At 47.9% G+C, this 16,190-nt stretch overlaps 1 protein-coding gene across 11 annotated transcripts in view; it reads left to right on the plus strand.

Moving 5' to 3' along the window:
• The window catches only part of PLEKHA6 (pleckstrin homology domain containing A6), a 140,105-nt gene that overhangs the window by 1,885 nt on the left and 122,030 nt on the right, over positions 1-16,190 (plus strand). For all 11 annotated transcript variants that reach the window (XM_041722822.1, XM_041722821.1, XM_041722825.1 and 8 more), the window contains exons 2-3: positions 4,184-4,260; positions 11,113-11,170. In XM_041722822.1, the coding sequence (XP_041578756.1) occupies positions 4,184-4,260; positions 11,113-11,170 (135 nt within the window). The remainder of the gene's footprint in view (positions 1-4,183; positions 4,261-11,112; positions 11,171-16,190) is intronic.

Raw genomic sequence — 16,190 nt, forward strand, 5'->3', positions numbered from 1 at the left:
TTAAAAAATACCTAGGAAATAATAGAATATATTCTAGAGGTATTTTGCATGATGGTCTAGGAACACAAGGAAGAAAGAAGTAGCGTTCTCTAGGGAGTGGAGGGAGGACCTTCCGGAGGAGGAGACGTTTGAGCTGATTCTGGAGCAGAGGACCAGGGAGAAAGGGCCCCTTAGCAGAGGCGTGTGGGAAGAAGGGTGCTGGTGGGTGCCAGGGCATGAGATTGACACACTTAGACCTGAGCTTGGCAGGATCCCCCCACCCAGCAGCTGGGGGGGGGGCAGATGATGACTTGAAGATAGGGAGGCAGAGGGAGAGACTTGGCATATGGAGAGCAGTCAGCGGCAACTGCCCAAGTCCAGGAGATGGCTGATGGGGCCTGGGTTTTGGCAGTGAGGATAGGGGAGGGGAGATAGGAGAAGTCTTTAGGAGTAGAACCGAGGGTGTTCATTTACTGCCTGAATGTTGGAGAAGACAGAGAAAAGGAAAAATCGAAGACCAATCTCAGACATTTTTTAACTTGAGTTTGACAGAGATCGAGAGTATGGGACGAGGCGGAGCAAATGTTCAGGGGGAGGTATTGAGTTTGAAGTTCCTATGGGACCTCTGGGAGGTGATATCTGACAGACAAGGGGCTGTACAGGATTGAAGTTCAAGAGAGCAGTCTGGGCTAGAAGGGGAGTCCTGGGGGGAGGGTGTGGGTGGCAAGAGCTGGCAGGGTGGGAAGGAGGAATTACAAGGGGCACAAAGAAAATCTGGGGGGTTTACGTCTTGATTTTGGTGATAGTTTCACAAGTACATACAGATGCCAAAACTTTGAATTGTATACTTTAGGGCAGCCCGGGGGGGCTCAGCGGTTTAGCGCCACCTTCGGCCCGGGGCGTGATCCTGGAGACCCGGGACGGGTCCGGCGTCGGGCTCTCTGCGTGGAGCCTGCTTTTCCCTCTGCCTGTGTCTCTGCCTCTCTCTCTCTCTGTGTCTCTCACAGGACGGGATTCCCCAGCTGGGGAAATCATTGCGTAGGGATGGAACCATCCAGAAGTGTGTGATCAAGAAGACGGGGTACCCAGGCAGCACCAGTGTTGAAGGAGAGGATAGAGGAGGAGAGACCAGGGATCTCAGGGTGAATGGCATCAGGGCCAGGGAAGGGCGCTGCCCTAGAAGGCGAGGGAGAGGGGTGTTAGGAGGAAGGAGTGGTCAGTATGGAAAGGCCAAATGAGCTGAAGCTGTAAAGCACCTACTGGATTTAGGAAATAGGGAGCTCGTTATTGACCTCTAGGAAAAATGGTTTCAGGGGAGGGCTGAGGACAGAAAGCAGATTGCAAAGGTTGGATGACAGGGAGGCCAGAAAGTGGAGGCAGCCGGAAGGGACCAGTTTCCAAGAAGGATGCTGGGCTAGTAACAAGAGGAACATGAGGCAGGAAGCTGTAAGGGGAGGTGGCATTGAGAGGGAAGTGGGGGTTCAGACTGAAAGACACAGACCAGAGTGGGGCTAAAGGGATGATGACAAGAGAGAGAGAGAGAGAAAGAGAGAGAGAGAGAGAGAGCGGTTGAAGATATGAGCCTGTGATGCCCAATAGAATAAGGTTCTAGAAAAGACAGGAGAAGACGGGGAGTATAACATAGGCAGAGGGATAACCCTTAACAGGGGGAAGGCCAGTTCCTCCCCAGTGTAGAGGCAAGTATTCAGGTGGGGATATGGGTTCTTTGTGGGGGTGCTGGTTGGGTGTTTTGAAGAAGCTCCTGCTTGATGGTCTCTATTTTTCGTTGAAGTAAGCAATAAGATTGTCCATTGAGGATGGGGACGGGGGAGGGAAAGGGAGGCCAGGGAGGAACTTGAGGCTGGTGGGGAAGCTTTAGAACACTCTGCAAATGGCAGCTGGTGGGGGCCCCAGAAGAAGATTCCAGGTGGTACTTAGGGCCCAGCGGAGCATGGGGATTGTGGATTTATAGTGACATTGGTCTTCCCAGGTTTGCAGGCCCCTGTCAGCCCAAAGCCAGGGTGTAGACAGCCTGTGACTGTGTCTTTCTGGGCTGAGAGCTGATGAGAGAGTAGCACAACAGGATGAAGTGGTTGATGGTGTGTTGGGGTTGTGGCCACCTCTGTGACCCTGGGACTGTCCATGATATTCAGGAGGGCTCGAGGTAGTGGTGTAGTCTGAGGGAGAAACTGTGAGAGGAGAAGAGAACTCAGGCCGGAAGGTCTCAGGGTGGCTGAAGAGGAGGTGTAAGAGCATGGGTTTCCACACACACGTACACTGTAGTGCTGGCTCTCTCCTCCCTGGGCTTCCTCTCCCACTGTGGCCCAGGACCAAAGCCCACATCATAGGGCCTGAGGGTGCACATGGCTCCAGGGCCCTGGTGGCGGGGGGGGGGGGGGGGGGAGCACTAGAATAGTGACTCTGTTTCTTCTCTCCTTGTCAGAGGGGTGGGTCAGCTAGGCAATCCCCTCCTATAAGTGGCAGGTGTCCAAACCAGGAGAAACAGTCATGGGGTCAAGTGAAAAGAAAGCATGTGTCCACACGAAGACCTAGACATAGATGTTGACAGCAGTTTTATTGATGATGGCCCAAGGTGAAAACAACCCGAATGTCCCTCACTGTGGTATAGCCTGTGACGAAATCCTAGTCAGCTGGGAAACAGAATCAACCATGAACACGTGCTGCTGCAGGGAGGGAAGAGAGAAAGAGAAAAGAAAGGGAAGGAAGGAAAGAAGGAGGAAAAAAGAAGAAGAGAGAAAGAAGTCAGATAGAAGTCTAGCTTGCATGATTCCATTTATATAAAGTTCTAGAAACTTGAGAACACACAGACTAATCTATAGTGACAGGAAGCAGATCAGTGGTTGCTGGGGGGAGGGTGCGGGTGGCAAGAGCTGGCAGGGTGGGAAGGAGGAATTACAAGGGGCACAAAGAAAATCTGGGGGGTTCACGTCTTGATTTTGGTGATAGTTTCACAAGTACATACACATGCCAAAACTTTTAAATTGTATACTTTAGGGCAGCCCGGGTGGCTCAGCGGTTTAGCGCCACCTTCGGCCCGGGGCGTGATCCTGGAGTCCCGGGATGGGGTCCCGCGTCGGGCTCCCTGCGTGGAGTCTGCTTTTCCCTCTCTCTCTCTCTCTCTCTCTCTCTGTCACTCATGAATAAATAAATAAAATCTTAAAAAAAATAAATTGTGTACTTTAAGTACCTGTAGTATTATATATCTTACTTCAATACAAATTTAATGGAACCCTTCTTAATAGGGTTTATTATATTAATTAAAGTATTAATGATACTTTGAAAGCAGTGAGTGGAGTCCTGTCCTGGGCCTCACAGCCCCACCCTAACGCCTGGATGATACAAGTGATCTGAGCATCCTCTCCTCTGCATACCTGGATTGGCCACAGATGTCAGGTGCTTCATGCTGGGTCACTCATGGCTCTGGAAAAATCAGTGTCACTTGGTTGGGGGTTGAGAAGTGTCGATAGATTTATATGCTTTCTGACTTAAACCCAGAGGATCTGAAGTGTTGGGGAGCCTACTTTGCTGGGAGTAAGATATTAGAATCCTGGCTTCATCACTTATTGATTGTATGATTTGGGGCAAGTCATTTAACTTCTCTGAACCTCAGATTCATCATCTGTAAAGTTCCTTATGTGAAGGACTTTTGTCAATGAAAATATTTAGCATTGTAGACACCCAAAGACTGGGTTTACGCAGCCTCCTTCTTTCATATCCATTGAGAAGCTGCCAGGTAAGGACCTCCCATGGTCTCCCCAGAGACTTCACCTGGCACCTCAAATGTCACCTCTTTACTGAAGAAGCCTTCATGCTGTTCCCCTTCCTTAATTTCATCCTGGTTAGCCCTCACTCCTCTCTGATGGGATAATGCTCTTTATGTGTGGCTATACGAGGATATACTTATTTTCACATCATACTGCAACTATCTTTTTATATGTCTGTTTCCCCAGTGGGTTAGAACTTCTTTGAGATTAGGGTCAACTATTATTCATTTCTGAATCCTCGGCGTCTGCTCAGTAAATGCTTTGTGAATCTGAATGAATGAATGAATGAATGGCAGTGTGGATTCGCCCATCTCACGTGTCTGGGATGAGACAGTCAGGGTCGATGTGAATTTGGAGAGGGGTGATCTACCCAGCGAGGCCTCTCTTGTATCTGACACTTTCTTACTTGTGTTCCATAGTGATGAGGAAAAGTCAACCAGCTGGATGCACCCTGGCACGGAATCCTCCATCCAGAGTGGACACTCCTCCAGCCCAGGTAAGGAGCTCGGCTGTCCTTTGCAATCCAGGAAGAAGCAGTGGCTTGAGGCAGCCTTACAAATCCCTTGACCTGACTTTGCTTTTCACTTTTTCTTTTCTCCATGGATGGATTCAGCTTAGCATTTGGACCACCATCTAGGGGAAGGTGCAGGAAGGAGGGTTGATGTTCACCTGACAGTCTTTCCAAGTTTCCAGCTCTACAGTTAGTATGTGGGACAGACTTTGGAGTACACCGATTTGACTTCTCTTTCATCCCTCTGCCCAGTGAGAAAATCCCCTCCATCTTCAGAGCTCCTGACCTAGGCCGAACCCCTGCTCCTGGTGCTATACCACAGAACCGTATGCCATGATGGCAGTGTTCTCTCTCTGTGCTGCCCAATGTAGTCACCATTAACCACATGTAGCTGCTGAGCAATTGACATGTGATTAGTGTGGCTGAGGAACTGAATTTAAATTTTAATTAATTTAAACTTAAATAGCTCCAGATGGCTAGGAGGAATTCCTTCACTTTGAGGAGAACTTGAAAGAAAGGGAGCCAGGGCCCACATTGATTGCTTACTATGGAGAAGGCCCCATTGCTAGTCTTGAAGAAACTCCAAGGCTGGTGGCAAAGTGGGGACATTACAGGCAAGATTTCAGTCTACACTGGGGAGGCAGAGACACCAAGAAGGAGAAGGGCTGGGGTACTTCAAGCAGACAGGCAATCATCCTCTTCAGAATGCCACCACGGCCTTACCCTCACTGGCTTTCCAGCCCATTCCTTGACTACACACCAGTCATGTGGCTCTAGGAGCTTTGGCCATTCATGGGGCATGGCTGGCACTGCCGGACACATTGGGTTAAGGCATTGGCCCGCCCAGAGCCTCCTTTCTTTTAGATTCTGGGCTGGAATCATTGTGTTGTTCAAGCTGGAAGGGACTTCAGGGATCCTACAGTTCAACTCCTTTCAAAGGTGGGAAAATGGAGGAGCAGAAAATGGAGGAAGTGTACATGGTCCAAGGCCACTCAGCTACTAAGCAAAGCTGTGTTGGGGTTAAACGCCTAAGATCTAGAGGCAGAGAGACCAGAGCTCACACTTGGGCTCTACTTGCTATTAGTGTGATCCTGAGCAAGCGGTTGAAATCTTCCAGGACTTGGCTTCTTCGTTTGTAAAAGAGGGATAGGATTATGGAACCTCTGAAGATAGTAGCAAAGGCTCCCCGAGAGAATCACCATCAATGGAGATGACTGCTGTTGTTATTGTCATTGTTGTTATTTTTGATGCGAAGCGGGGCCTCTGGACCCCAAGGCCAGGCTGCATTCTGTTCCTGGCTGGGTGTTTTTGCTGCTGTCAGTGTTTCAAATCTGATCTCATCTATATCATGATGACTCCAGGTGGGATTGGAAGAGAAATCCAAGCCTCCAAGCCAATGATTTCATTTGGGGCTACAGCCAGCTGGTTGTTTGAGGCTGGGAAGGAGTTAAGATGCCCCTGAAGCTTGCTGGGAGGGCAGCTGCCTCAGCGGGCACTCCGCCTGGACAGGAATATAAGCTCTCTTGGTGTTGCCCAGGCACAGAGGGCAGTGTGGAGGGAAGTTGCTGGAAAAGACAGGGGACATAATCCACGCTGGCCTCTTTCCCAGGCACATCACAGTGGCAGGATTATTTATGATTCTGACCCAATGGGGATCCCTCTACTTGGGGAGACTGCCAACCCACGCCCTTCTGAATGGGAATGTCCTCCCACAGGGAGAGAGGGAACAAGTAGCATTTATGGAGCAGCACAGAGGAAAGAATGTCAGCTTTGGAAGCAGTAGACCAGACTCACATCCTGGCCCAGACACTTCCTGTGTGACCTTAAGCAAGTTGATTAACCTCTCTGGGTCTCCTCATCTATGAAAATGTTCAAGCTGATGCCTGTTACATACTGTTACATACTGTTATTGTGCAAATTAAATGTGCTAACGGTGGTGTGTAGAGGAAGGAAGCACTAAGTGGGAGCTGGTGTTATTTCTATAGACTAAGTCTTGAGAGGGGAGCTGGACTCACTGGCTTCCCTGCTCCATTGAAGCAGCAGCATCACCATCAATAGTAACCATGGAGGGCCCCCTGGGTGGCTCAGTGGTTTAGCGCCAACTTCAGCCCAGGGCGTGATCCTGGAGACTTGGGATCGAGTCCCACGTTGGGCTCTCTGCATGGAGCCTGCTTCTCCCTCTGCCTGTGTCTCTGTGTCTTTCATAAATAAATAAAATCTTAAAAAAAATAGTAACCATGAAATATAGACCCTTAATAAACATAAAGTAAAATGAATGATAAAAACTGGGCCCACCACTCTATAGAATCCTGGCTCTGCTCTCCAGCAGCTTGTGCTCTGAGGCAGCTGATAACATGGTGGGAAAGATTCAGACTATTCAAAACATGAATAGCCATGTTTTATAAAACCTCGTACACAGGACAAGTGTTTGGCCTGACCAGAAAAGTAACAGTGACTGTCAAGAGAATCCATACCTGTTTTGTAATGTATCAGCCACAGGGCTCTTGCATGCTTAGAAGGAATGATCTCTACAGTGCCCTGCCTGTCTCCACTTCTGACAGTGGGTTCCCTTGAGTTTATCAGAAGACTCCCTTTCTGCTTTGGGGTGGAGAAATCCTGTTTGCTAAGGAAGCAGGATGTTTTTTGTGCAGGAAGGATGGGTAGGACAAAATGGTACCTAATAGAGCACTCTTAGGAGATAGAGGTGCTCAGCCTCTCTGGAGCTGCTCAGCAGGGGCTACCACAACCTGCAAGGATTTCCAGGGCACCTCTGAGCTGTGGTCAGCTTCCTCAGCTGTTTAGTTCTTGCTCACTCTGTGAGCCTGCAATTCTTCGCTCTGAGCATTTCCATGGATTTTTTTTTCCAGAGGTGCTATTAAAAATATTTTTATAGATCAATAAGACAGAAAATCAGTAAAGAAACATTGACCTTAAATGACACATTAGACCAAACAAACTTGGTAGATAAGATATTCCACCTTAAACCAGTAGGATCCACACTCTTCTAAAGTGCACATGGAATAATTTCCAGAGTAGATCATATGGTAAAACACAAAACAAGTCTCAGTACACTTAAGAAGATTGAAGTATCAAGCATCTTTTCTGACTACAGTGGTATGAAACTAAAAATAATTACAAGAAGAACACTGGAAAAGTCACAATATATGGAGACTAAACAATGTGCTACTGACCAACCAATGGGTCGACAAATAAATCAAAGGAGAAATGACAAAATACCTTGAAGCAAATGAAAACAGAAATATGACATACCGAAGTCTATGGGATGCAGCAAAAACAGATCCAAGAGGAAAGTTCATAGCAATATGGACCTACCCTAAAAAACAAGAAAATCTCAAATAACCAATCCACCTAAAGGAACTAAAAAAAAAAAAAGAATAACAAACGAAGCCCAAAGTTAATGAAGGAAGGAAATAACAAAGCTCAGAGTGGAAATAAATGGAGACTGGAAAGACAATAGAAAAGAGGAACAAAAAAAAAAAAAAGAAAGAAAGAAAAGAAAAGAGGAACAGAGCTGGTTCTTCAAAAAGATAAACAAAATTGAAAAATCTTTAGCTAGACTTACCAAGAAAAAGAAAGGGTTCAAATAAATAAAATCAGAAATGAAAGAGAAGCTGACAACTGACACCAGAGAAATACAAAGGGTCATAAGACACTACTGTGAACAATTATATGCCAACAAATTACACAACCCAGAAGGAATGGAAAAATTCCTAGAAACGTGCCATCTTCTAAGACTGAATCACGAAGAGATAGTAAATGTGAATACAGTGATTACTAGTAAGGAGATTGAATCAGTAATCAAAAACCTCCCAACAAACAAAAACGCAGGACCAGATGGCTTCACTGGTAAATGAAGATTCAAACATTCAAAGAAGATTTAATACCTATGTTTCTCAAACTCTTCCAAGAAATTGAAGAGGAAAGCTTGCTTCCAAATTCATTTTACAAGGCCAGCATTACCCTGATACCAAATCCAGGCAAAGACACCATGAAAAAAGAAAATGAGGGACACCTGGGTGGCTCAGCGGTTGAGCGGCTGCCTTTGGCTTGGGATGTGATCCCGGGGTTCTGGGAACAAGTCCTTCATCGGGCTCTCTGCATGGAGCCTACTTCTCCCTCTGCCTGTGTCTCTGCCTCTTTCTCTCTGTGTCTCTCATGAATAGATAAATAAAATCTTTGAAAAAAGAAAAAAAAAGCAAAATGACAGGCTGATATATTCCTGATGAATATAGATGCAAAAATTAAAATTCTCAACAAAGTATTAGCAAACTGAATTCGACAATGCATTAATGGGATCATTTACCATGATCAAGTGGTATTTATTTCAAAGATTCCCAGAAATAAACCTAAGCATATATATGGTCAATTAATTTACGACAAATGAGGCAAGAAATACAGTGGAGAAAGGACAGTCTCTTTAAATGATGTTTGGACAGCTACCTGCAAATTGGACAGCTACATGCAAAAGAATGGAACTGGACCACTATTTTGCATCAGACACAAAAATTAACTCAAAATGGATTAAAGATTTGAATGTAAGACCTGAAACCATAAAGTTTCTAGAAGAAAACATGGGCAGTAAAATCCTTGACATTGGTCTCAGAGATGATTTTTTGGAGCTGACTCTAAAAGGAAGGGCAGCAAAAGCAAAAATAAACAAATGGGACTGCATCAAACTAAAAAGTTTCTGCACAGCAAAAGAAACCATCAACAAAATGGAAAGGCAATCTACAGAATGGGAGAAAATAGGTGCAAATCATATACCTGACAAGGGGTTAATATCTAAAATATGTAAAGAACTCTTACAACTCAATAGCAAAACAACCCCCCCAAAACCAAAAAACAAACAAAAAACCCAAACAAACAAAAAAAAACCTCTCTGATCAAAAATGGGCAGAAGACATCTTTCCTTTTTTTAAGATTTTATTTATTTATTCATGAGAGACAGAGGCAGAGACACAGGCAGAGAGAGAAGCAGGCTCCATGCAGGGAGCCCAACGTGGGACTCGATCCCAGATTCCCAGGATCATGCCCTGGGCTGAACGTGGCGCTAAACCACTGAGCCACCTAGGCTGCCCAGAAGACATCTTTCCAAAGAAGACATATAGATGGCATATAAAATAGGCACATAAAAAAGATGCTTAACATCACTAATCATCAGGAAAGTGCAGTCAAAACTAAAATGATATATTATAGCACAGCTGTTAGAATGGCTCTTATCAAAAATACTAGAAATAACAAGCATTGGCGAGGGTGTAGAGAAAGAGGAACTGTCTTGCCCTGTTGGTGGGAATGCAAACTGGTCCAGCCATTGTGGAAAATAGTGTGGAGGTTCCTCAGAAAATAAAATAATTGCCCTATGATCCAGCAATTCCACTGGATCATAGGAAACAAAAACACTAATTTAAAGAGATATGCACCCCCATGTTCACTGCAGCATTATTGACATAGTCGTGATATGGAAAAAACCTAAGTGTCAGGAACCCTGGGTGGTGCAGCGGTTTAGCGCCTGCCTTTGGCCCAGGGCGTGATCCTGGAGACCCAGGATCGAATCCCATGTCGGGCTCCCGGTGCATGGAGCCTGCTTCTCCCTCCTCCTGTGTCTCTACCTCTCTGTGTGTGTGTGACTATCATAAATAAATAAAAATTAAAAAAAAACCCTAAGTGTCCATTTTTGGGTGAATGGGTAAAAATATGGTAGATGCATCTGATAGAATACTACCCAGCCATAAAAAAGAATAAAATCTTGCCATTTGTGACAGGCCTGTAATGGACCTTGAGAAAATTGTACTAAGTGAAATGAGAAAGACAAATATCATATGATTTCACTTTTATGTGGAATCTGAACAGCAAATAAATGAACCTCAGAAAAACCCAGAAAAACCCACTGATAATGGAAAAGAATGGTGGTTATAGAGGGAAGGGGAGCTGGTTGGGGGCCAGATAGGTAGAGGAGGTCAAGAGGTACAAACTCCTAATTATAAAATAAATAAATATGTAGTATACAGGATGGCGGCTGTAGTCAATAATATTGAAGTTGGCACATACTTGAAAGTTGCCAAGAGAGTAAATCCTAAAAGTTCTCGTCATGAGAAAAAAAATCATCACTATGTATGGTGACAGATGGTAACTAGTCTTATGCTGATCATTTCTCAATGTATCCAAATCACAGATCATTACCCTGTACACCGGAGACTAATTTAATGTTATGTCGATTATATGTCAATTAAAAAAGTTTTTTTAAGTCTCTCCATTTTCCTGGGACTGATTTCCTAAGTCCTCAGCATCTTGTCCAGAAGCAGCAGAAGCCATAGGTGATCATTTGGGCTGGGGTTTGTTTGCAGGCTTGAGTCCCGGTCTGATCTTGGGTGCTGATAACCTGTGAGGCTTGGGGCAAGTGACCCGCCCTTGGCTCTAGCTTGTGCTTCTGTGATATGAGGGAGCTGTGGGATGATCCTTCCAGGGCAACCATCTGTGAGTTCACTGCTGTATCCCTGGGGCTGGCGCAGAGGCCTGGCCCAGAGGAGATGCTCAAGGAAAGCTTGTGCAATGAATGAGCCAACCATGGAAGGCAATGATCCATTTGGTAACTTCACTGCTCGTAGATAGGGAATGTCCCATTCACTGCCATCCCTCATTATTTCCTGGAAACAGACTGATAGGAATAATGGACCAAAAAGGGTGAAAGGGTTGGTTTGAGCCCTATTGGCTTGTCTGTGAATTTTCCTAGCTCTCCCTGCCTCATCCCTGCTAAGTGCAGATCGGGTTTGTGTGGTTGAGAAGAGAGAGTCAGGTTATGATTTTGTTTCCACACAGGATTGCCCAAGGGCTGGGAGATGGATTCTACCCAGGAAGGAGCTGTGTATTTCATCAAGTGAGTAACATGGGCTTTCTTTCTGGTCTGGTTGTTGGGCCTGCAGTTGTCCTTGTCACTGATGCCTGCTTGGGAGGAGAGGTGCTTAAAAGGTCTGCTCATGCACAGAAGGCTTTGGGGTGGTGAGGGTCTGTGAATGGCCAGGAGGCCTCAAGGCTTCTGAGCAATCATGGGAGGGGCGTCTTTCTCTTGTTCTGAGAGAGCCAGTGTGTTGGTCATGGGAAGTTTTCCTGGTTGAGGTGGGTGGAGGGAGTGTTGTGCAGGGCGGAATGGCGGGGAGGGAAATAGCTCTACAAAGTAAAGCAAAGAGACTACTTTAGACACACCCAGGACAAAGGCTCAAAGGAAGGAGACAGAGCACCATGATGCCCAAACAGGCAGGAAGTGGAGCCAGGTGGCGGGAAGGTATGAGCGAGGGTGCACAGACAGGTGGGTGGGTGGTGGGGTGGCAAGGCCGACTCAGTCTCTCTTGCTCTCCCGTTCGGGCACGTGTGATCCCGGAGGTGGCAGGGGTGTGTGTAGTGCTGTTTTTCTCTGGGGGTTGGTCACGCCCTTCCATGGGCTGGGGTAGCTGGTGCTCTCATGTATGGTGACAGATGGTCCTGTCCCTTGGCTGGGGTCTCTCCATCTCCCAGGCAGGCTGGGTCCTGGCTTTGGTCCCACAGGCGGGGCTGGGCGCGCACAGACCTGTGCTTGGCCTGGCCTTTGAGTCTACAGGGCTGGGAGAGAGTGGCTGCGAAGACAGCTAGGGCGTGGGCAACGCCAGAGAAATCCCCGGCCCAGCCAGGGGAGGGAGGGCCCTGCTCAGCCCTTTCCCCTCCTGCGCTCCTTCCACATCCTCATTCATCCTTCAGGAGAGCTCATCCGTCCATCCCCTGTCTCGAGGCCAACCAGCATGTACACCAGCTTGGCTGGTAACCATATTCTTGAAACAAAAATGAAACAGAATGAACAAATTCTCTGCTTTGGAGATTGTTCAGATACACATGGCTCCTGTGGCCTGAGCTTTCCCTGAAATTGAACTGAAATCCTCGCTGTGGTTAAGATTTATTTCCTTTTTTCTCCTTGGTGATACCATCTGCATATTCCTTATGTGAATCTGGTGCTTGAGACCATCTTCTGGGTACTCTCACCTGTATTGGCTCATCTTCTCTGGCCCTGAACACTTACCACCAGCTGTGGCCTGGCCCTCAACCTCTCTGATCTCATCCCCTACAACTATGGCGATTCTTATCTTTCCCTGCATTGTGACAAATTCATTCTTACCTCAGGACCTTTGCATTTGCTGTTTCCTCTGCATGGGAGCTCTTTCCTCCTGTTTTTGTATATCTGGCACCTACATATCATTTAGCTCAAGTGTTATCAGTGACTTCTCCTGACTACTCCATGCCCTGCCTCACTCCGCTCTTTCTTAGACCCTCTTCCCACCTCCCCTTTTGAAAAGTAAACTCCATGCCCAACATGGGGCTCAAACTCACAATTCTGAGATCAAGAGTCTCATGCGCTACCAACTGAGCCAGCCGGGTGCTTCAAGACCCTCTTTCTGTTCTTCCTACGACCTGCTAGGAAGTTTGCTGTTTCTGTATTTCTTGACTTACCTACTGCTGGTGTTCCCCTACTGCCATGTCAGTCCTGAGAGCAGGTTCTGGCACAGTGTTCCACTGTGTCCTAGAACCTTGCTGGTGCATGATAGGAATCTAAGATGTTTGCTGAAATAAATGAATGGGCAGTGTTGGGGGATCAACAAGCATAGTTGACTCCTGCTCCAGTCACCAGCCCAGAGCATCCTGGGATCCCCTGGCTTACCATGCCCAGTCACGAACTCATCACCTTTTCCTCGCCAACACCAGTTCCATCTCAGAAGCACCACGGGAGGAGAACCCTCAGAGGCAGGCTCAAACCCCACGCCGGTCAATTCTCCGAAATCTCTCTCACCCTATGGCCACAGCCTGAGTTCATGCCCACATGGACCCGCCCCTGGATCATTCTAGCAGCTTCCAGAAGGATCTTCTTGCCTCCAGGCCATACTGCTGCAAGAGTGCTTGTTTCGACAATGCAAATTTGGTCACATTCTACATTTAACACCTTTCATGCTTCCCATCAGTTGTAGGAAAAGATCTGAATTCCTTACTCAAGCACTTGAAAGGGCTTTATAAATCTGGCTGCCTGCCTTCTTTCTCTAGCTTCACCTCCCATACTCCCCACTCTTCCAGACCAGATCATTTGTGGTTCCCTCAACACACACCTCTCTTCCAGGCTTCCTGGCCTTTTCCAAGTGCTTATCTCTCCTCTTACAGGGCTTGTATCCACCTGTACACACTTGCTTTTCCTTGAAAATCCTGCCCATGACATCACTCCTTTAGGGAAGCCCACCTGTGTTATAATTGTTTCCATGTGTGCTATTTTCCCTGGATTGGTGGTTCACAGTGTTGAGTGTGCATTGAAATCACCCGAAGGGCTTGTTAAAACACATTGTCTGGCCCCACCCATAAAGTTTCTGTTTCTGAAAGTCTGAGAATTTGCATCTCCAGCAGAGGTTCCCTGGTGATACTGATCTGCTGGTCCTGGCCCAGCACTCTGTCTAGATGGAAAACTCATCAAGAGCAGGGGAGGTGTAGGGTGGCCATAAAATCTGGAAACATAGATACTATCATTTCATTATGTATTGTCATGAAATCTCAACGAGCTATTAGTCGTTCATGTCTTTTCCCAGAGGAGGTGGCCACCCCTTGCATCAAGAATGGCAAGAGCTGAGCTTCACTACATCAGGCCTCACGAGAGCATTATGAGGGAGGTGCTATCATCCCTAGCTGTTTTAGTAAGGAAGGAGAAAACTGAGACTTACAACTGCGATTTAAAACTGAGTAAAAAAATATGTTCAGTGTCACGAAGCTTCTAGGAAGTGAAGCTGGGATTCAGCCCCTGTCTGCCTGATTTCGCAGTCTGTGCACCTAGCATCACGCCACAGCTGCCTCCAACATCTTTGGTGCCATGCTCACACAGTGAGTGGTGTTGGTGGGGAGCGTTCCAGAAACCCTGACTGCGTGAGGGAGGGAGGGAAGGAAGGAAGGAAGGAAGGAAGGAAGGAAGGAAGGAAGGAAAGAAGGAAGGCAGGCAGGCTCTGACTTGCTCATTTTCATGGTTTCCTGTACGATTCTTTCTCTACAAAGGTTTGTGACATTTGGTTGGTGGGTCAGTTAAAAACTCTGAGGACCCCAGACATGGATCCCAAGAGGTAGCAATGAAAGTCAGATATACAGACAGCTTGAAAAGCCACTTCTTTTTCCTTCTGGTGTGGAGGAGTCAAATTTCAATGAGCAAACATTGACATTTGCCCAGGATCAGATGACTATGATAATTGTGTGTCGATAAGCCCTTCCCTTCGTGGTGTTTCAGAGGTGACTCTCATGGTATCTATGATGTCATTGCTCAAGTGCGCCTGAGGTTTTGAGGGTGCCCCTGACAGGCGGTGGTGCAGAGAGAAAAAAAGCGAAGGGTTAAGGTGTGGGTGAAACCCCTGGCTGGCCTGTGTGCGGATACTGCTTCGATCCAGAGGAGGGCACCAGAGCATGCATGATCAGCCCCAGGAAGGCCTTGCCGTCTGGTCACTCCAGGACCATCTCCACCATCCCTCGCCACATCTCAGCCAGGATGGATCTGGTGGCTCAGAGACCCGGATGTATTACACCCCATCCTGATTTTTCTCTGGCCTCAGGCCCCTCCCCTTTGCTTCCCGCTATAGCAGCCCCCTGTGGAGCTTGCCAATTCTGTCTCTAAGAGGGCCTCTCTCTTTCTCTGAAGTTGGCAGGGAGGGAGACATGGCAGTGATGCTTTCTGCAGAGCCCGAAAACACTGGTTCCAGTCTGGGCCCCTGCCGCCCCCTCCGCACACCCCTGCCCCCATGGGCTGCTCTGTGCTGTGCCAGGGGCTGCAGACGGTGGGGATGCAGAAACCCAGGCCTCTGCCCACCACCCCTTCCCCTCTCTGGCCCCCGACCCGGTGCTCATGGGAGTCATCAGAGAGACTCAAGCCCGTGGGACCCCAGAGGGCGCGGCTCCCTGGGAACTTCTGCTGTGTTGTCTCCAGAGGTCAGGCAGGACAAAGGAGAGAAGTCACAGGGGAACAAATCTGACACTTAGTGACCCCAGAGGCCCATAACTTCCCAGAGCAGCAGAGAAAGAGACAGATGAGAACAGGTCCTGGAGGGTATTTGGCTTGGGGAAGACAAACCCCATTTGCAGATGAAGTAAACTGAGGCCCAACAGCCAAGTCACTTGTTCCAAGTCGCTGAGTTGGTAAGGGGTAGAACTGGGCTTGAAACCTCAGTAGGTTTTGGACTTTCCCCTTGGAGCCCCAGTGACATGGATTCCAGGGGCTGTTTCTTCAGGAGCTTCCCTCTCTCACGCCTCCTCCTCACACTCTCCACACCTGAGTGTCACAGAAATCTTCCTTCTCCACTGCTGGGCTGGCAAGAGACAGAAGGTGGGTTGGGTGAAGGGAGTTTCTTTTCTCTCCTCCTCTTTACCCCTTCTTGCTGGGACTCTAAGGCCCCCTGCTGTAATGTCTCTGTGACCCTGCTCCCCTAAAACCAAGACCTGCCCCAGCAGGAGTCCTCCCTTTGGTCTCTTGTGCCTCCAGATTGCCCAGAGGCATCCACAGGGCCAGCTCAGACCTCTCGGAGGATCTGTCTGCAGCCCTTGCCCTCTGTCTGCCAGAGAGGAAAGCCTCCCAGCAGGCCCTTCTGTCCATCTCCTGCCTTTCTGAGCTGCCAGAGGATTGTGTGGGATAGAGCATGGGGTCCTTGTCCTCTTCCCCACCCTGCCTGTCTCCCACCCCGGGATGCTGTAATCTCTGATCTCAACCCTGCTTTGCTCCATTGGCTCCTCAAGGCCAGAGAAGCCCCCAGAACCCGTGGTCTTTGTTTGGCTTGAAGCCGGCTCTCCCCCTGCCTGCAGTGGGCCGACCTGCCAAATCCTGGAGAGCCAGGGCAGGTGGGCTGGACTTAGTCGGTACTGCCTGG

Source organism: Vulpes lagopus, chromosome 11 (assembly GCF_018345385.1).
Source record: "Vulpes lagopus strain Blue_001 chromosome 11, ASM1834538v1, whole genome shotgun sequence".
Taxonomy (NCBI): domain Eukaryota; kingdom Metazoa; phylum Chordata; class Mammalia; order Carnivora; family Canidae; genus Vulpes; species Vulpes lagopus.